At 40.8% G+C, this 21,496-nt stretch overlaps 3 protein-coding genes across 3 annotated transcripts in view; all 3 read right to left on the reverse strand.

Moving 5' to 3' along the window:
* LOC104957102 (ankyrin-2-like) overlaps nt 1–9,224 on the reverse strand; it is a 41,508-nt gene extending 32,284 nt beyond the window's left edge. Inside the window, exon 1 of the mRNA XM_010784716.1 lies at nt 8,704–9,224. Within this exon, the coding sequence (XP_010783018.1) occupies nt 8,704–8,835 (132 nt within the window). The 5' untranslated portion in view covers nt 8,836–9,224. The remainder of the gene's footprint in view (nt 1–8,703) is intronic.
* A 1,498-nt stretch (nt 9,225–10,722) lies between these two features.
* On the reverse strand, nt 10,723–15,219 carry hpf1 (histone PARylation factor 1). The gene is made up of 8 exons (XM_010784604.1): nt 15,115–15,219; nt 13,942–14,125; nt 13,021–13,207; nt 12,738–12,836; nt 12,278–12,431; nt 11,840–11,927; nt 11,540–11,712; nt 10,723–11,047 (listed from the first exon to the last, which is right to left on the reverse strand). Exons 1-8 carry the CDS (start codon nt 15,151–15,153, stop codon nt 10,913–10,915), a joined length of 1,059 nt encoding a protein of 352 aa, XP_010782906.1. The 5' UTR covers nt 15,154–15,219; the 3' UTR covers nt 10,723–10,912.
* A 1,287-nt stretch (nt 15,220–16,506) lies between these two features.
* pde5aa (phosphodiesterase 5A, cGMP-specific, a) overlaps nt 16,507–21,496 on the reverse strand; it is a 16,311-nt gene continuing 11,321 nt past the window's right edge. The window contains exons 13-20 of the mRNA XM_010784717.1: nt 18,525–18,619; nt 18,260–18,347; nt 17,927–18,027; nt 17,752–17,829; nt 17,286–17,349; nt 17,105–17,179; nt 16,816–16,899; nt 16,507–16,656 (exon numbers count right to left, since the gene is read on the reverse strand). Of these exons, the coding sequence (XP_010783019.1) occupies nt 16,507–16,656; nt 16,816–16,899; nt 17,105–17,179; nt 17,286–17,349; nt 17,752–17,829; nt 17,927–18,027; nt 18,260–18,347; nt 18,525–18,619 (735 nt within the window). The remainder of the gene's footprint in view (nt 16,657–16,815; nt 16,900–17,104; nt 17,180–17,285; nt 17,350–17,751; nt 17,830–17,926; nt 18,028–18,259; nt 18,348–18,524; nt 18,620–21,496) is intronic.

Raw genomic sequence — 21,496 nt, forward strand, 5'->3', positions numbered from 1 at the left:
ACCACACACACACACACACACACACACACACACACACACACACACACACCACACACCACACACACCACACACACCACCACACACACACACACACACACAGACACAGACACAGACACACACACAACACACACACACACACCACCACCAACACACACACACACACACACACACCACACCACACACACACAAACACACACAACCACACCCGTAATATTAACCTAAATATAAACCTTTTTATAAGTTAGTCTCTAAAGACCCAAACAACACAAATTAAGTTAAGACTTCGTACTTTATGTTAACCTCACTCCGACGTCGACAGGCATGGTGTCTACTGACACTTTCGATTTTTTGTTTGGTTTTGCATAACATGTAGAGGACATTATTCCTACAAATATGAACGACCTTTTATAGAATAAGAGAGATGCGGATTCAAATTGTTCGTAGAGAAACTTATTGTTTCATTCGGTATGCATTTAATATAAACAATTTAGACGGGTTTGAGTTTACATTATTTTATCAAAATTTCAAACCTTAAATGTCCCTACACGTTACATGACCTACTAAAAGAAAGGTCTTCGAAGTAAATTCCCAAAATGATGACTCGTATTGTAAAGACATACATTCTTCAAACCGTAACAAAAAAGAACAGAAGTCAAGTTCTTAACAAGAAGCGGTTCTAGGAGGCCGGAAACTGTTTGAGTACACCCAACTAACATTACCTTGACATGAATTCGCTAGCCACCTCATCGACCCCAAAGGACCAATTCGGAATATAGGTCTATGGGACATGGCTGGAATCATCGAACAACTTACTAATGTTTACATCAGGAAAGTTGGCATAATAAGTCCTTCTGGAAGTCAGTTGGACTGTGTGAATGAATGGTTCAATTGTAGTCCGGATTTACCTAGTTTAACACACACACACACACACACACACACACACACACACACACACACACAGCTCACTCCCTTTGGGATATCGGTGATGCATCACATGATTGTAATATGAGAAAATCAACAGTGCAGTTTGTACCTGCTCTATTCCAAAAACTGTATGTTTGAATTCTTACAGATTCATAATGTTAGTGGTTAGTTTGTTGCAGAAAGAGAGAACATAATGGCTGCAGCAACTTAACGAGGTTTGTCATACAACAAACTACAAGTACTACAAACAATATAATAATAATAATAGATATAATTAATGCTTTCACAATTTTGCCCTTAAAACACCGGTACTGCTACTAATTAGTCAAATGTAAATACTGGTAATGTCTGAATCGGGAGTCTAAATAAATTGTGTCTTCCTTGCTCGTAAAGAGTGACAGATATATAGAGCAGAGACAGAAAGGGATCGGCTTCCAGATATGATTTAAATGTCAAGTCATGTTGCAGCCTATTTTAATGCTCAAGAAAGGTCAGAGTCATAAAGTACACAACACACAAGCACTCTCTCTTCTGTTTCTCAAAACCAAATCACACAGAGTCGAATCGAATAACTAGTGGATAAAGTACGCAGCTAGAAATCCATATCAGACCACACCCAAACATATTGAGTAATGATACCGAGACGTTGGTGAAGGCGAGGGCTGAGAGGAGAGGGAATACAGGGAGGGACCCACTGTAGATGGGAGGCATAACCTTGATAGAGTCACATGATACGCCCAGACAGCAGGACGACTGGAGGGGAAGAAAGTCAAGACCACACCCTGAAGCAGCATCATGTCTACAAACACGGTTATCTGATTTGTGACTTAGCTGATTTACCAATAACATGACTTGTTCCAATCAGCCTTCTGTGTTACTGCTATACAAACAATCCTCTCTGCTTCCACATACAGGCAGCAGCTCCACAGGCAGACAGCAGCGCCACATTAACTGATTGCTTGCAGTTTTATGCTAAATTAGTCCACATCCTTCAACACCCTTTTTTCCAAACTGAGTACTCTAATGATCTAGAAATGCAGAGTAAGCAACTATGACTGTAAATTCATTGTTTATTTCCCGGAACTGACGGATAGTTTATGAGGTGTTATGATATCTAAAAGCTGTGTCAGTAAAATGCAATGCTGCAACCGCAACCATTATCCACTGCTTCTCTGTGATACAGGAGGGTAGGTATCAGGGCTGCCCCTCTTAGTCGACTAAGACCTCTTTAGTTGGGTCATTTTGATATGCCTTTTTTATATTTTATGAGTTAACAATCCATCGATTAAATAAGCTAATCGATTAGTTCACACAATAATATGAGTGCTAACATATTTGATGGAGGACAGTCCAAGTGCCTTAGAAATGGCCGTCATAGTCATTCAAGGCTTTCCCTTGTTTCCCTCTTTTAAGTGCTGCCCTAGTCCCTTGGGAACACATGACGTCATTTTGCCATTCTTGTTAATGAGATGAGGGAGAGGCCTAGACGCTCCTGGAAAATAAAGTACCATATTGCAGTTAAACTGCCCTCCCACTGCAGATGCTATCAATGCTAAGTAATACCAATATCATGGTAACATGGCGTTATTGACAGATGTAGGAAATGTGTGAAGAAGGCTGTTTACTGGATCACAGATAGGAGCTTTGCAGGCTGCAGGAGCTGGTAGAAGTGCTACAGAACAGTATGATGGGAAAATACTGAATGTACTCTTCCAATATCAGAGTAGCACATGATAACAAAGGCCCGACTGTTGCTGTGTACGTAACAGGATGTATGATTAGAAAAGCGTCAGCTATGTGACAACGACTAACATGATGATTCAGCCTCTATGGAGATAGGCATATGACTGTCATGTTTATTGCTTGCGCAGGCCTTAGCTAATCTGAACTAAGGCCAGAATACTGCTTTGAACCGGTATACATGTATCCTGATATTGAATCTCAAGCCGGTGACGAGTGATATTTTCTTAACACAGTACTACACAAATAACTCAGAAACCTTGTTAGCTGCAATTGTAAGAACAAATAACATGAAGAATGATGAACTATAGATTTCTTGCCAGAAGAAACCAATCTAACATATTTTTGAGACATTGTTTCTGTATATAAGACAAAAGATATCCGATACTGTGTACATAAGCAAATTATCCATTTATTTATAACTTATCTTGAAATCTGACAAATCTCCAGAGCACATCGCAGAGAACCAAAGCCCTTAAATATTTCATGCATTTGCCGTGCACAAAGAAACACAATTATTGTTTAAACACTTTAAACCCCTGTTTATATGCTAGCATTGCTAAAATGTTTGCAAAATGGATCTCCATCTGCTGGATGATCTCATCCAACGTCAGATGACAAAGGGTATTGAGGCAGAAACGGATTTCACCTCCAAGTTTGATGCTTGGTGAATAATGAAGCGTGTGACCTCAAATGTGCAGCAACCCAGTCATACCGGAAATGCTGAGTTAGGCTCTCAGACGCATTGAGAGAGAAATAACTAGCCAGATGATTACATTTAGGTCATGGTTCAGACTAAATCAAACTGATTTGAGTTAAAGAATCAACAATAATTGTAGCTAAAGCTCAAATGGGATGAATCGAAAATATAAAAGTAGCACAAATCCTTGATTTATATAAAATATGAATGTGGTCATTGACGTGGTTTAACGGTAAACTGCGCTCTTCTCTTTCAAAACTGCAGGAGATAAAAATGGCATCCCACCCTCTTACTCAGCATGTGGTAGAAGCAGTCTTGCAGGCATATGTGTGTGTTTGTGTCTCTGTGTGTCTATTCTCAACAACACAGTGAAAAGCTTTGATGTGTTTTCCTTTGAGAAAAACCTTCACTTACTCAACTCAAACATAGTGAGAGGCAGAGGAGATAGAGAGGGAGGAGAGGAGGAAGGATCCCAAGGACCTGAGAGAGAGCACATTTACATGAAGAGGTTTGAGCGGAGCTTCTGAGAAGTCCATTGATTACCAACCCCCGCCCTCTTCTCTCCCTCTTTCTGACTGGAAACAGAGTCATAAGGCCATAATGAATAATTAACGTCTAAATGCCTCCCACTGCCCCCAGTCCAAAAACACCTGCCCTCCCTACAGCATGAATGGCAAAGGAAGTATCTTAATGCAAAATCCAACAACACCCTTCCTTTCCTGATGATTCATTTCAATAATGTATTGTATTCCTTTTGTCCTGAAGCTGTGGCCAGTTAATGCAGTTCTCTCTCAGTTTCTTCTTATAAGATGTGTTTGTCACTTTTCGACTATGTCTTATTTTTTTGATGAACAGGCCTTCACCTTAACAAGAAAAGAATGACGATGGTGCTAACACTGATTACTATTACAAATTATGATTCATCAAGTGCGGTGTGGCTATATCCACCCTTTTCATCCATCCATCATGTTGAAATAGGATCAGCGAGGGAGATGGTGAAAGATATGTCTTGGCCGCCCAATTTGTTATGAGGTAGCATGACTGGACAGTCCAGGATACAGTGTCAGGACACTGTTTGTACCCAAATATAGACATGCTGATGATCCGTATGGATCTTGGATCCGCGACAGGAATACCAATGCCTTTTTCACAACACTATCACCATTACACAGCATAGTAACTCATACAAAACCCATTGCGAACATCATATGACTTGTTGCTTTTATATTGTATCAGAGGCCTTCAACTAAGTGGCTCCTTGATATTTGGAGTTTAATGCCAAATACTGTATCGTCACTGTGAGGTTAATCTACAAATTGCATTTACATTATCTGTGTCTTTTTCTTTCAGGGTAATTTTGTACACTGCGGTAGGCCAGGTTTAGCGAGAATAACATTGCTGAAATGATTAGTTGATTAACAGAAAATGTGTTATTTACAGAATATACCAAGAACTTGGCAGCCTTTAACATCCCATTCAAATATTACCTATATTTCAAAACAAACTCAAATGTAGTGGGTTTTGCTCTGTCAAGAGTAATTATTTCGACATTGTGGCATGTCTCTGAATAACAACAAGTTTCTATTGATGATGTTGCTTGTTTATTAGGAGTTGGAAAGTGTGCTCGACATACATATTTTGCCTAAATACAGGACACAACAAAGCAGTACCAAGCAAGTATTTAACAGGAGACAATCATTCACTAATGGCATTTAGTAAACGTTGCTGGAGGTACTGGAGAGGTTGATCCTTGCCGTCATTCACAGGTTTGTAAAGCTGTACAGTATGTGTGGGTGTGTCTAGTGGTTTTTACATGTATGTACATCCTGTATAACTGCACCCACAGAGACCTCAATTGCAATCAGTCATGCAAAAGGAGAACGCTAAGGGTGTGTGTGTGTGTGTGTGTGTGTGTGTGTGTGTGTGTGTGTGTGTGTGTGTGTGTGTGTGTGTGTGTGTGTGTGTGTGTGTGCGTGCATGCGTGTGTGACTGTTCAGAGGTAATGTAATGAAGGCCATGGCTCCATTAGGACTCCCTTCCTGCAGAATCCCATCATACCACTCCCAGTGGAAAACGAGAGAGAGAGAGAGAGATAGGCAGACAAACACAGAGAGGCAGATGAGACACAGATAGAGAGGCAGTAGAGAGATGAAATGTCAAAGGCTGCAGTGAAATCTGACCTCCTGGCAGATCAGGATCTAAGTGTAGGGACCAGTGGTGGGAAGGAGTCCGCGAACAACAGTGTAAAGTCTGGGAGGTGTTTTGGATGGAAATGAGAGATAAATATGAATGACAGCCAAGAAGATAAGGTAAAAAGTCATTGTAAAACCCATTTTCCGAGAGTGAGAGAAATTAAGGCTCTGGAGTAGGATATGGGATACATTACATTTAACTTAAAAGGAATGCGCCCACCAAGCTGGGTATGAAACAGGTCAAATTGCCTTGTTACAAGTCATTCATAAACCTTGTCTTAAAAATGTGGCTTAAAATAAGTTTGTTATGTTATTAAAGTTACAGAAGTAAAACCAAATAAGCCAATGCCTCCAGATGGGTTTACAAGGGAAAGGAACAAATTCTCCTCCAAGCTCTGCTCTTGATATATGACCAGACCAAGACCATTTAAAGATACAGACATTTGTTTCAGGAAACTCTTACTGCTCAATCTCTAAGAGCTTAGATCGAAACGTGGCCAGCATGTCTGAAATTAAGAATGGGGGTTCAAAGATTTCAGTCATCAATATCCGACTGCATTGGACATACAATCCAGTCCTAAATTTATCTCTGAAAACTGAGCTCTCTTAGTATCCACTATTCAATCACAGGCAAGTGGACTGGCACAGGGAGAGGGTTGACAAATAGTGACGCAATGTTTTATTGTTTAGATAAAGAAGAAAGTAGGCTGCAGGGTGCAATCGCTCAGCCCCAGCCCAGAGCATAAATGTGAATGCTCAGTGACACAGGATCAGTGAGCACACAGACATGGACACACAGCCACTTGGCTCGGAGAAACTATTATTCTCCAGGACAATCACGATAGAGACAGGAAGTATTTTTAGACCCCCAAGTAACAGCCAGCCATCACACAATTCCTTTGTCATTTTCCCTTTTTGCCTCACATACCTTATGGTTGTTCTGAGCTCTAACTCAACATTATGTTTTTTATCAGGTATAATGCATTTACAGTTTCCATTATCTATCTCTTGTGTTTTCCAAACTCTGTCACAGAGCCTCATCTAGCTTACACAATCAATTCCCCCAAATCATAGAAAAAAAGATAGTTTTCTACTTAACCTCTATTGGCATCTAGTGATTTATACTGTTTTGACGATTTTGTGAGATATTTAGTATAGATATTTGCCAAATGTACTATACAATAAAGCTGAATTAAATGTTGTTGTTTTCAAAACAATGGAAATGCAATTTTGAAAAAAACGATGTGTCTTCTTTTGTCTTACAATGTCCAATTCTACCTTTGGTTAAGTCACTGCTAAAGCCAAGTTCCACTCTTGGGCAAGGGGAGAGTGTAGATGAAAGGGAAAAAAACCCAGACAGACAAACCAGCAGCAGTTAACTGACAGGTGCTGAGAACATGATCTTTCATCAACATTGCTACTTGTGATCAATCAATGGGGCCAAATTGGAGCCCCTGCTGCTAAACATGGGACCCCATGGTGAATCTTGCAGTGTGCTACCTATAAACAGTGAACCCTCAACTTACCAAAACTACTTCCTGCTTTAAAAGGAACACATTTACTCCGATGTGTCCTAAATTGTAGCTCTGTGAAACGTTTACGTTTCAGTACAAAAACAAAGAGTATAGGGAAAATATACTGCAATTTTTTGTTTGACCATTTAACATTTTAGCTGCCAAAAGACGTAAGCACTATCGAGGTTCAGCCTATACGTATGTGCAGTGGTATGCAAGATCTTCACACATGTGGATACATATCTCAGTTGAGGTAGATTTGTGTTCAAAGTTAGTTAGCATTAGTTTTACGTTTGACTTCTTTTGCCAGTTTAGTCTCCGAAAAAGTCTTATGATGCACTCTTGGAGAATATAAAGGAAAAAGTAAACAGACACACATACACATGTCAAAGTCAAATAAAACGTCAGAGATCTATAACGAATATGCTCTCTTTGTGTATTTGAGGAACACTTCCACTGAATAATATTAGTATTCAGATTCCCCCGGCACAATATGTCCACTTAATCATGTCCCTTTAGATTTGTCAAAGCTCCAAATACAAAAACTCCGGATTTCCTACAAGTATGTAATCAAAATGGCCCCACCCTAAAATCAGAGAGTAAAGTGTGTGTCTATACGTGTGTGTAGCTGTGTGTGTATTTGTAGCACTACAGTCCATTACTGAAATCACATTAGCCTGAAAGAGTGCACTGTCTGAGACAGGAAGCAACCATCTTCCATCTCTTGAGTCACTTTCACTAAATACACAAACACACATTTTACATGATCAGATCCAGAAGTTAACTTAACCTCAATGTTCCTGTTTATGCCACACATTTGTGACCGACCCATAGACTTAAATTAAATGTTTTTTAGCAATACATTTGATGAAGTTGTTTTGATGAGGAGAGGAGAAGAAACGAGAGGAGTGGATGAGGAAGCTGCTCATTAATATCATAATTTCACTCCACCCAAGGACAGAAAGACTTACTGGCACCAGCCCAACCCGACAGTGGCACACACACACACACACACACACACACACACACACACACACACACACACACAATATCTGACTGTGTGTGCACATGTGCTATATTGTATGTCTATTAACTACTAATGTTTGACACATTACACCTACTAAAGAAAATAGCCCAGCACTCATAGAGGGTAATAATAACAAGTTCACAGCATTTACAAATAGGGATGCTCACCCTCTGACCAGTAGAGCATAATATGGTCAATGTAAACAGTATCCTCCAGTGGGTGGTATAGTGAAGTAGTAAACATTGCTCACTGCAGCCTGAAATAGTGACTAGTGGAGTCAGTGCAAGTCTGTTGGTGTTTATTTTGACGGCCATAATAACTGGCTTATTTAGGTATTATCACACTCTCCTGACTAAGTCTCTTATCAAAACAGATGGCATTTTCTCTGGTGAGACACATGCTCCTAGTAATAGCTAATTAACACAATTTCACACAATTAAAACATCTAAGGAAACCTTTAAGACCACGAGCTGATGTGCCCATGAAGCACGGCAACGCCTTTTGCCTGCCTTCCCCAAGCACGCAGCATCAGCAGCGGTTCGGGCTGCTGGTTAACGGCTGACTGGGCCGGTCAATGCAGAGCGCGGGCTGCGGACAGACACCCACCTGCCGTATACGGTTCTGCTGCAGCGGTGGTGGAGGTCCACCCTCGGGAGACGTGTTGCACGAAGAAGCAATCTTCGCGTCCCGGTCGGAGCTGCCGCCCCTGGAGAGACTTCCTTCAGGGCTGCTTGACATTCTGTCTTGGGATGGCTGCTGCTGGATGGTCCTTTGGCCAGTGCAAGGTGGATCTCTGTGCGGGCCTCAGTGTCCACAAGGCTCGGCAGGGCCCGGAATCATTCTGCTGCGTGACACACAGTCTGTTATGAAACGTGACAAAATATAATACTGTGTTTCTTGCAGATTTTCAAACGAAAACGAGCGCTCCCTCCGCTCAGGGATGCTTCTGGTGTGTTGCTGTAACCTGACTGCGTGTGTATGTGTGGAGATGTGAACGCGCCTCAGATGCGCTTCCCCGAAACTCCGCAGGATCAATGATGCTTTCAGGGACAGTCGGAAACTTAACGAACGCACCTTTATTAGCACGATCGATCAGAAAAGCTGCAGTCTTCTGACACTCCAGTTGCTCAAGCACTCTATAGGGGAGGAGCAATAGATACAGTGATTCATAATATGTTATTTTTGGTTTTTAGTATGTTACTAATGAGAAAAAGTGCGCCTATGTTTTTACTTTCAACGTGTTATGTTTGTATATTATTGTACTACAAACAGCGAATACACTACCACGACAGATTTACTCATAGTTTACTACCAGAGAGAAAAATAAGCTCTGCCCCATTGACCTCTGTAATAAAAAACTGAAATATAACAAAAATATTTTATGGCTAGTCAATTTCTTACTAATGGTACTTGAATGCACCGAGAAGCAGCAGCAGTGCGCTTCTGTTTTGCTTTTGGAGTCCCCCCACCCGTCGGTGCTTCTGCAGCAGTAAGTTCACAGTGTGGTCCATGATTGAATGAAAACTGTAAGAGTGCTTGCTAAAATATGAGATCACCGAAGCCCCGGGGACATTGGGTTGGGCTTAGATAATGTAAGCTCCCTCTTAGTATTCTTACGCCCCCATCTTGGCCTGTGTGTCCTCACAGAGCTACACATTTCATGGAGGTTGACAGGGAAAAATCAATAACAATGTCTTGGAGACATTTAAAAAGCAGACAGGACAGGAGTGGAGGGCGAGGTGGAGAAAGGAAGTATTTCATCATATTTCATGTTAAACATAAAAAAACCTGTCACTGATTTGTGAGGTTCACATTAGAATTACGCACTTCCAAGTCATATACTATTTAATTTACTTCTCTTTAAATGGCAGAGTGAAAAATGTCATAGGGGAATAAGGGTTGAACAGAACTTTAGCAAATGTTAACTGGAAGATACATTTTTCAGCTTGTATGTGTGTATTCAGAAAGCACATGTATGAAAGATAACCTGTATTAAACAGGACTACGTTTGGATGGGTGTTCCCCTGCCCTGCCTAGATGACTGCTAATTGTAACAGGAATAAACTTTACTGTCATAAAAAAAAAAAATACCCATACAAAGACTGACTCATGTAATATTCAGGCTGTTTTTGCTACAGATATAAGTAGATAAATGCACTTTAATAATGGTTGGCACCATGAGCAATACGTTTGCACACATTTGACCAATCCATCCTGATATGTGTGTAATATATTGCCCCTAGCCGTGCTCCTTAGGTTCTGTTATGTTTCCTTTAAGTGATTGCTAAGTTTACTATAGCAGTTTTCCTTTTTCATACAGCATGTCCATAGAAATAACAGATCCATTTGTAAATGTGATTTCACAAGTAGATCAAAGGAAAGACTGAATCCAAGCCATCTCATGAACCTCAGGCAACAAACTTCATGCTGTCTTTAAAAAAAATAAAGGTTCTTCCCAATAAGTGTAAATGATTTCTGACTGACTTCAGATAAATTAAATGCAATACTGCCCTCTGTTACCACTGCATGGTATCACACTTGAAACAAAAGTCATGTTTTATAAGGGAACTTGAATTTAAAAAGGAAAGGTGCAGTATTCACCTTGAATACAAAACCAGACAGGTAAATAATATAAAAATACTTTATTAGACATCTACTTTTTAAGGACAAGAAAATCATTGAACTGGTTCCAATCCATGACAGCAGCACCAAAACCACCATTAACGTTAACAATAATAACAAAGAACAGCGGACAAGGACACATGGTGGGAAAAGCTTATAAAAGCTAGAGCTGGAGTGTACTTCTGAGTCTTTTTTAACATGGGGACAGTTGATCCAGGGTGTCCTGGTTGCGGTTGGAGAGGTGGGCCTCCAAAATGTCCCCAAACAAATTCCTCTTCAGGAGGCTGTAGGCCATGGGCAGAAGCTGCCTGATAACCTTGTGGAAATACTGGGCAGAATAAGGAAACCAAAGATTAGTAATGCATTTCTAACTTTAATCTCCATGGTTTTTCAACATTCAGACCTTTACATGGCCTATAACCCTTTGGCTTTAAAATCCCCCCAAAATAATAGAAATGGTTTTTTCTAACACTCATAACTTGCAACACAGATGTGTGACCCATTTGAGGGAGGCTGACACCTAGTATTTAGGCAATACTGAATGATTTATCTTCTGCAAATTCAGATGCACCAAAAACAATGTTACAAGATGCTGAAGAAGCACTGCTCATAATTGAAAATGCTAAATAACAATCTGAATAGATTAATTAAAAAAAAAAAGCATGCAATGAGCACACATGAAAGTAACCCTATATAATTTGTCTAAATTTGTATTCGGTATATTGAAGAGAATGGTCCGGAAGCAAAGACAGTGGGTGAAAAAAAGTCAAATGTCTGAGTGTGTCAAAAGGGATTTAATGCTCAACTTTATGAGACTCACATGGGATCCGTAACAGAAGAGGTCCAATCCTAGTTCATATCCCATGCCGTAGTCGCACTCATCGTTGGCAAACTGAACAAATGTGACCATTTCCTGGAGAGGTCCAAAGGCTTTTACGCGCTCTTCATCATTCCGGGCTTCAACAATTGCCTTTAGGATTTTCTTTAAACCAGCTGGATAGCGGAGAGGGAGAAAAAAAGATAAAACGTCATCACTCCCATACCAGGATTTAAATGCTTGTTGTAAGTCTAAAAAAAAAAAAAAGAAGTAAATTGCTTTGTATACAGTTTATAAGCTCACCATCTGTTTCTGGTAGTTCTCTGTACCCTACATCATTCTTGTCTACAGGTACAACGATGCCGGCACTGTGGAACGTCTTGGTGACTACCTATGGTGGGATAAGAGGTGAAGAAATGACATGCTGGTGGCGACTTGGAACGACTTTGGTCAAATATATGACTTATTTTGGACAGCAACCTATTAAACATTTTTAAAATACACTTATTAAGTGATGTGGTGGGGCTGAAACAGTAATAAGTTTAACCACTGTGACTGTACCAAGGAGGTCCCTTATATAGAGGCCAAACACTGGGGGTATAACATGTCATAAGGTGTCCTTGATTTACTGTACAGTATTGAATATATACACTGCCATGGTCTAAAACTGATAGTCCTTGGTAAAAAGCAACATATGAGGTAAAATTAGGAGACTACAATTTGCTCTCTTGAGCAAGTTACCTTCTTGTCCCTCTGCTTCATGCCTTTAGTCTTCTGCTCTAGAGACAAGCCCAGAGTTTCTGCCCGGTCTCTCAGCTGTGCCTCTAAGCTTTCCAAAGCCCCTCCATCTGCTTTCTTGCTGCCTCTTTCTTTCCTCCTCTTCAGCAGAAACAGACTAATGATGGAGGAGGGAGCACACAGTGGGTACAATTAAATGTATGGTAGTTAAAAGACTGTTTGAAGAAAAGTCGTTTTCAATAGTTATGCATATCATCCTAATTGTAAGGGTGCCACTATCACCTTTTATGATCGTTGATCCGAGTCAGTATTGAGTGTTTGACAGTCTTGTGTGACCAACATATAATCCATGTGTAAATGAATATATCCGTGATCTGTGTGCTTACATTTTTGTAATTTGATAATGTACTACACAATTGAACACTACTTTCTGTATGGTGAATATGTGGTGGTTGGTACTTACAGAACAGCAGCAAACAAATTGTCCCCCATCTGTGTGATAGTGCAGCCTTTCTTGGCTTCATTTTCTCCAACAAACGCGGGGAGGGAGTCTGGGGTATCTCTGATTAATTTCGGGAATACAATTCAGTAAAGTAGAACTGATTGCACTTTTAGTTATCACTGTTTCTGTTTCATCAAGATCCCTATTGTGGAAGCGACAGCATTAAAAGCTATAATAAAAGGAATTTTACAGGTTGTACACAGATCTACTCATTCAAAGACTTCAGATGTAAACATGTTTTTACCTGTAGTAGCCAATGTGATGCTCTCTGTCTTCACTCCCCAAAAGGATGGTCTGAAACTCTGGTGGGTCGTACAAATACCTCCAGTGAAGGTGGAAGTTAGGCTGAGGACTCTTGGATTTTGTGTGGGCTCCTGCCAGGATGTCAAAGGGACCAACCAGCTGCAAACCCAGCGTGTCTTTCAGCGCACCTTTACAGGTAAAGATGAATAAAAACAAGTATAGAATTCAATGAATATCCAGTGCAATTGCTGCAAATTAGGCTTTTAAGGTTGTTTTTTTATATTTATAATCTTATTTTATATAAACGTTTATTATCATCATTCTTAAAAGAGTTGTTAACGATTGCCATAGGATAATTACAATCATATGGGAAAGAATTCCCACATAACTTTCTGCATGTTGCTGTTTTCTATTACCCATCCTTATTTTATCTTATCCTTATTACACTTTGACTGTGAGATATTGGTCACACAACAGCTGCAGTTTTTAGATGTCTATTTGGGAAGTCATAAAGAATAGTTCCTATAATGTTTTTACTTTGTATACACCAACTGATTTTTAACTATTAGCTAGTTGTATGGTATGTTAAACAGTTACATCGTCTATAAATATTCCATGGAGGGGCCGCACTTATTACCAAAACAATTAAAGACAACGTAACTGCTTCTTAATGCAAGACTGGCAAATATAAAGGCAACATCTTACAAAGGCACTAGAGTTGGCCTGGTACTGTTTGTTTTTACATGAAGACTAGTGGAGCATTTGTGCATCCAACCCATTGATTTGATTGATGTTTCCCAATGGATAAATTCAGATACATATGTCCAGTCAACACACATACAAATGTATTAAATGTCAGACCACACCTTCTGTCTCATCAGAATACATGTGACAAGATACACCATAGGAGTAAAGAGCATACCTCTGGGGCTTTCAGGACAAAGTTCCTTGCAGAAGTCCCAGAAGTGGTACAGATCCTCTGGCATTTGAAGCTTGTACAGTTCCAACATCTCATCGCGTTGCTCTGAATCCACCTCTGACGATGGCACTGCTTTTGATTCATCAGCACGGGCTTTCTTCAACTCCCCATTGCCTGTACCCAACACCTGAAGACATATTGTAGGAAAAACAGCTATGATGTTACAGACTAGTTTGTCAGTTTATTTGGTAAAAGAAATTTCAATAATGTACTTTAACAGCCCTGCAATAAGCTCATCCACTGGAGATTATTAACTTCACTCAATATGGTTAACCATTGGATGCACTTTATGTATTGAGTTTGGATGTATCTGTGTCTAATGCATCTATGTTTTTCTGTTATTTGTTCAGTAACAGCAGCTCCTGCAGGGGTAACAACGCTACCTGTACACACACCAGCAGGAAAATGTACATTTTCTTTTTGCTAAGTCTTATTGTCAGGAGATGTTAATGATTATGATTGTGATTTTACAATATGTCGTAAATGTAATGCTTTAGTAAACGTCAACAGCTTCTAAAATGACAACCAAATATGACAAAACTCTGAAACAGATGGTAAAATATATTCATTTCAAAATCATAAAGGTGGGCTTTGTTGAAGCGTTTTCCCTGACCTCCCTCTTATATGTTTTGTACTCGCCTCATGGGGAGATAATCTTAAACAAAGTGAAGAATTAAAGTTGCCAACCAATGTTAGCACTGAAAGCCTTGATTTGTGAATGTTGTGGGCTAAAACCACGAGTCAAATCCACAAACACAACAAACACACACACAGCTTTCTCAGCAGCTGGCTAGCCGACAAACATTACCTAGCTAAACAACTAAGTTAAAGTAAATGTCTCAGCGCTTCTGATATGAGTAATGCAGCACAATCAAACCGCTGTGTTAGAGAGTATCTGGTTGTGGCTGAACCAGCGGCTGTGCAGGAGCGCTGCTGCTGCCATGTTGTCGCCTGACCGCTGCACACAGCGTGCCAAACACTCCTGCCCACAGCGTTTAACATAAGTCAATGTGTCGCCATTATAAGTACGTGCAGCACCGTACCTTGCCTGAGAAACTGTATTTCAAACGGACATGTGTGCAGTTCAACAGAGGGGTGAAAACATTGTACATTTACCTGACTGGATTTGTTTTTTCTTTTTGCGCGCCCTGTCATTTTTCTCCTCTTGTCTCTCTGTTGGCTTCTTCTTCTGCGGGTCTGAATCAGCAGGAACTGCGCGGCGTAGGTTAAAACGCACACTGCCCCCCAGAGGCTGCACGTGCAGATTCCCGAATCCACTGTAACAAACATGTCGCTGAGGCTGGGCTCACACTGGTGGTGGTTGACTTTTATGTGTTCTTTATCCTTTAATATCAATTGATGTGAATTTATAGATTACTTTTGAGTTTTTTCTGTCACAAACGCCATTATTAATAATTTAGATATTATCAGCGTCAATAAGGCCTTGCACGAGAAATTCATAACACAGAGGTATCTAATTATCAGTGGAAATTCCAAAATATACACTGGCTCTACAAACAACACTGGTCCTACAGGCTGATGAAGACAACCTTAACGTTGAAGCCACATATATTTTTAATGGCTAATAGGACAAAAGATAAGGTTTGCAAGGGAACTTGCAACTTTAATGCTTAACATGGCAGTAGTCTGCATTGACACAGAAATGCAAATCGTATGCAGAGATGGCAAATGTACACACATCCTTTACTCAAGTAGAAGTACAGATACTCATGTTTAAAAAATACTCTGGTAGAAGTAGAAGTACTGACTAAACTTCCTTACTCAAGTAGAAGTAAAGAAGACAGTATGGGCTTCAAAATGTACTTAAGCAAAAAGTACCAATAACTAGAAACTGTTTTAAAGAGTAACTGCCCTCCCTTTTAAATTAATAGAAGAACAATAATGTCATTGTTAGCTAATGAATGTTTCAATGCTGAACGACGGCATTGGTCCCTCTTGTTTAAAGAAGACCAGGAAATGATGGATACACGGATCGTGTTAAAATCAATAGTCACATAATAATTCTAAAAAATAATGATCATGCCACCAAAAACAGATTACAACAAAGTAACGAACCTGTTTTGAAAATGTAAGAAGTAGAAAGTACAGGTATTTGTGTTAAAAATGTAAGAAGTAAAAGTGAAAAATTAAGTAGTGGAGTAAGGTACTGATACCAGAAAAATTTACTTAAGTACAGTAAAGTATTTGTACTCCACTATTTCCCATCTCTGATCGTATGTAAGTTATTAAGCTATTTTCTCAGCTTGTGTTGCTTCAGTGATATACAAATAATGAAGCTGATCAATGTAATTTAGGTGAGACTGGGAACTCCTGATGGATTTTTGCTATACGTTATGCTCTCAGCAAAATGTATAAAAACTGTAGCATCTATTTAGTTTACACATTGGTGATGTGGCACTACACTGATATTTAGTCAAAATGTGACCAAGAGGGGTAGGAGAACAAATATAGGTAAAGTTCGTTTTTATCTTCATTGTCTTCTGTCCTCTATTCCTCTAGCTGTGTTTTCAGGGTTACACAACTAGCGTTTTCACAGTTTTCATCCTCTGCTTCCATAGCCAGATGCATCCAGTGTGCTCTGTTCTTCTTACAACCAGCCAGCAGTGGGGAGCAGGTGTCAAACAGCCTTGATACAGCCTGAGGGAGGCAGAGACAGAGAGTTATAATTGGAGTTATAGAAGTCAGAGGATAAGAGAATAGGACAGCATCAAGAACCGTGTTGTGTTTGCTTAAACATGCACACATGGAACACATGCATATATCCACTCGCAATCAACACCTGCGGAAACAACACACCTTGTATAGTGGATAGCAGATGTCATCAATGTATTCAACTTGCATGTATGGCAGTCGAGGGCTGTTTTCCCTGTTCATAATGTCCTGGGGAGGAGAGTGAGTACACTGGCCGTTAAAATATAACTATTTTATAGGAGGTAATAATACGAAATATTAATAGTGGAGATAATGTCACTTAATTTAAATGATAGATGATTTTCTATTCTCTTTATGGACCCATAGATATAACAATACTTTAAGAAACGTTGGTACACTATTTTTTTATTTAAATCCTGCTTGCAAGACTTACAATGGGTTTGATTTTAAACTCTTGTTTCTCTTTGTCCCCTTGTGCAAAGAACTCCATGGTAACCAGGTTGGCAATCTGTTTTGGTGAAATAGTGAGGTCAGGGTTGTGATGAATTTATAATGAATGAAAGATGATGATAAAGTAAGAAAAATTCAGATGAAAACTCTTTTATAAGACTTACCCTCTTTTGTTCAGGCCAAGGCTTTGTAATAGCAGAGAGGTCACTAGCTGTCATCAGCATCGACCTGTGGGGTAATAATAATACAAATAATAATAATTATTATATTTATATAGCACATCTACGAACAGGGTTTACCAAGTATTTTGAAAAGGCCATACACTAACAGAACATCCAAAAGTGAGGCTAAACAAAAGCAAGACAAAATTACCCTAACATTTTAAACACAAAGAAAAAGGCATTATTTTTATTTTATTTTTTTAATCGGCAAATAAAAATAAAATAGACAATGCATACAAAGACAATGAAAACGTTTACAGAGTGTTAATTTCAAACTTTGGACAAAAAGGGGTCAACATTTCTGCTAAGTAAAAGCATGAATGACTCAATACTCTTTATTATAGCAACAGCCCATTCACATCATTCCATCATAAATATTATTATCATATGATTCTTATGTATTTCTCACCTCAGTAAGTCTTTTTTTTTCTCGCTCTTCCAGTTCACTCTGCTTTTCTTGGCGAGGTTGAAGAACTCTGTTCTTCTCCTAAAAAAGACAAGCAGACAAAAGGGTATCAGGGTTAGAATAAGAAGTTCACAATGCTTGAAGGTAAAGCTATTTGACATTTTCTGTTTTAACATACTCCATGTAGACATTCAGGTCAGTTGCAATGATTGCCCTTTTGAGCATGTGTAGTAAAGCTCTGTGGTCTTCTGCAGAGAGGCTGCTGAGGATCTGACTCCCCTGGGAGAGGACGAGAGGGACAGACACCGAGTAGGAGAGTGACAAAACATGTGTATTAAATTGAAAAGACAGAAAAAAGACAGATGGACACATACAGACAGAAGAAAAATATAGTAATATATTATGGTTTACAAGTGGTTAAATATGAAAAAACTTTTAAAGATTGAGTGCATACACCAGTGACTCAAAGGCTGAGAAATATGAATGAAAAGTTTAATGGAGGAGGTCTTACAGTGTTGTCTAGGATGAAGATGCACAGGTTGTAGTGATGGTTTTCCAGAGTAGAGTGTCCGTACAGCTGAGCTAAAGGCTGTTGCGTCCTGAGAAAGACAGAGAGAGAGAGTTACATATATATATATATTGGCTGAACAAAAGAAGACAGTGACTGACAACTGAAACCCATGTGTGAAAAATAAATATATAGCATTGTATTAGATTACTTATTTGAGAAAAATTGAAACTTGAGTCTACGTAAAAGAAGATACATTATTTGTTACCTTTCAATGTATGAGTTATTGACTCCTCTGTGGTCAATATCATGATTCAGAGTGGCAATCATCAGTGCTAAAATCTCCAGACGGGAAAAAATTGTCTAAAAACAGAACGTGAAGGACAAAGAGAGAGAAAGATGAAGTGAAGAAATGGGGGTTACGTATTGTAACCCTAGTTATATAAGCATAGGCGGAGCCCTCTACTGGACTCTATGGGTACTACCTCTTAACCATACTATGCGAGCATTCACCTACTGAGATATCTACAAACGTAGCCGGCCCCTCGGGGCGGGCCTACCTGAATGTGTGCGCAAGCTCACCATATATAAGGCGGCCACGCCTCCTGACTGTCATCCCTTTCTCTTCAGCGAGCAGGAACAACTGAAGCAGAGAAAGTAAAACGTTTGAAAGAAGAAGAAAGAGTTATCATACCTTCATGGAGTCGCCACTTCTAGAGACCCGGGCCTGTCCTTTGTGCCCTGGCTTAATTGCGGGCGCCGATCCCCACCACCTCTGCTTCGAGTGTTTGGGGGACCAGGATATGGCCGAGGCGCTCGTTGTCGGGCACTTCCGGGTCCGGCGTCCATGGAAGTCCACCGCCCAGGTCTGTACTTCCCCCTAGGTGATGACTATGCGCGGCGGAGCGCCCATCTGCTCCCAGCAGGCAGCAGGCTGGGCAGAGAGCCTTGCCCCACTGCCGCACTGACAGGCGGCTGCAAATAAAAACGGGTGTGTTGGGCATCTCGCTCATTGTCTTCCGCAAGAGGCCCCCCACCTCACCGGATCAGAGCGATTAATTTGACCGCAGCATCGGCCAAATTAGTAGCTGGTTCTACCGGTGTGCTGTGTAAGTCCCAGGGGGGATCACGCCGCTGTCCCACAACTCGCCGCCCCTGTAAACTCAACAGTAAAGGCACGTGAGGTAATAAACCGCAGAAATTGATGTGCGGTGTGCAAGAGACGCTATTGCCGCGTCTTTGCAGAAATACACCTGCCTGGTATAATAGCTCTGATTATGCGTTTCAAACTTGAATGTGAAACAGCTTAATACGAGGGCACGCGGCCCCGTGAGTGTGGCGCGGTGCTTTCAGGGACCTGCCGCAGAAGAACAGGGGTTATCGTATTGTACCCTAAAGTTCTTAGATGAGATGCTGGTGTGGTGTGTTGTGTGTGTGTGTGTGTGTGTGTGGTGGTGTGTGGTGTGTGGTGTGTGTGTGTGTGGTGTGTGTGGTGAAAAAATGCATTCAGTTAAATGCATGTATCCCAGAGTAAAGAGTCCAATTGTCCTCTCACAATTCCCGATAATGTCCTTTCAAAGAGAACATTAGAAGAGCGCGGGCCCCACGAGAGCGTGCGCTGGTGTGTTCAGGACCCCCCAATGAGCCAATCTTCCTGAAAGGTTGGCGGTCGGAGAGGGGTGCCGCCAGTTCTTAGCTGGCTGACTCCACAGCTGCTTGCAAGGTTCCCCTAACACAGTCTTTTGGAATGGAAGCTTAGCTTTACTGACAGAATCGGTGGACAGGACACTGAAACTGGGGTACTCCACTCCAGCGTCCCTCCTCCCATTCAGGGCTTAAGAAGACGCAAATCACATCCATCCCAGGAGGAGATAGGTTTCCTTCAACAGAGATTCCAGGCCCTGTTGCAAAAACGGCTGGTCTGTTTGTGCACTTTCAGGAGAGAGAAAATGGCTTTACCCATGTACTTCCTGGTTTCCCCAAGAAGACAGGAGAATTCCAGACCCATTCAGGATCTTCGCAGCCCTGATCAGCACATTGCCGCAAAAAGTCATATGGTAAACCAATTACTGGACTAGGGCAACCGCGCGACTTGGTTCACACCATCGACCTGAGGAGCTTACTTTCATGTCAAAAATTGCTCCAAGCACAAAGTAATTTTGCGTTTTTGCCTCCATGTGGGGTAGCCTACGAGTACAACAGACAACCGTTTGGCTACTCCCGTATCACACGCACGTTCAGGGAGAGGATCTAGAGCCTCTATCATAAGTAACAATTAGGCATCTCAATTCTGTCCATTTACAGATACTGTTGGATAGGGGGCCTTGCTAATCAAAAACAGCCATTTCGCTGGCCATGAAAGATAAACAAAAACAACTTATGACAAAAACAATTTTTGCAGGGGCTGAGGGACAGTGCACAGTATAAAAGCATGCTCCTCCTCACAATTGATCGCCGTGGTGATCGAGGCTCTGGTCACCAGAACCAAATTTGAGCCTCTGGAGCTCTCCTCCACTGAAGGCACTATCATTGAAAACAGCTTTCCTGTTTGCCCCTGACTTCGGCCAGGGAGTGTCCGAGCGGCCGCTCTGTCGGTGCACCCGAGTGCTTTTATCCGGAGTGACAGTAGCGGGGCGGACAACTTCAGTAGGTATCTGACCCCCCCCTGGGAAATAGAATTCCGTTCTGTTTTAATTTTCAGCAATAAAGTTAGTTGTAATATTTGCTTGATATATTGTTTTTTATTAACACTTCCCGCGGGTCATGTTAGTACCATATTTTCTGTGTTGCTGTGGGGTTTTCCATCGTTTTTGATGTTAAAAGTATCAAACAATAACAATATATACCGCTCGTAAAACTAAGCCGAGAATACAGCAGTATATTTTATTTTGTTAACACTGGTAAACTTGACAGCTTTTTACAGGGCCTCGACATTCAAGGGCTGCCGATGGCCCGGGCATCTAGTATTTAGCTCGGGCATGAGCGCTCACCTGCTGGTTGCCCGATCGGGCAATCTATTTAAGCCAGTATCATGCAGCTCGCGGATCCAGTAATGAGGACCCGACAGTAAAACTAAACTATCTATAACAGTTACGGTTAGTTGAGAGTAATTAAAATAGCTACGTGTGTATCTATCCTGAAGTTGTGTTTTGTCCGCTCACCGCTGCATGTGATCACAGCAGAACTGTGTGTCGATTCATGCAGCAGCAGCTGATCTCTTCTCCCGTCAGATTAGACTTC

This window comes from Notothenia coriiceps, unplaced genomic scaffold (genome assembly GCF_000735185.1).
Source record: "Notothenia coriiceps isolate Sejong01 unplaced genomic scaffold, NC01 NC01_scaffold00026424, whole genome shotgun sequence".
Lineage (NCBI taxonomy): Eukaryota > Metazoa > Chordata > Actinopteri > Perciformes > Nototheniidae > Notothenia > Notothenia coriiceps.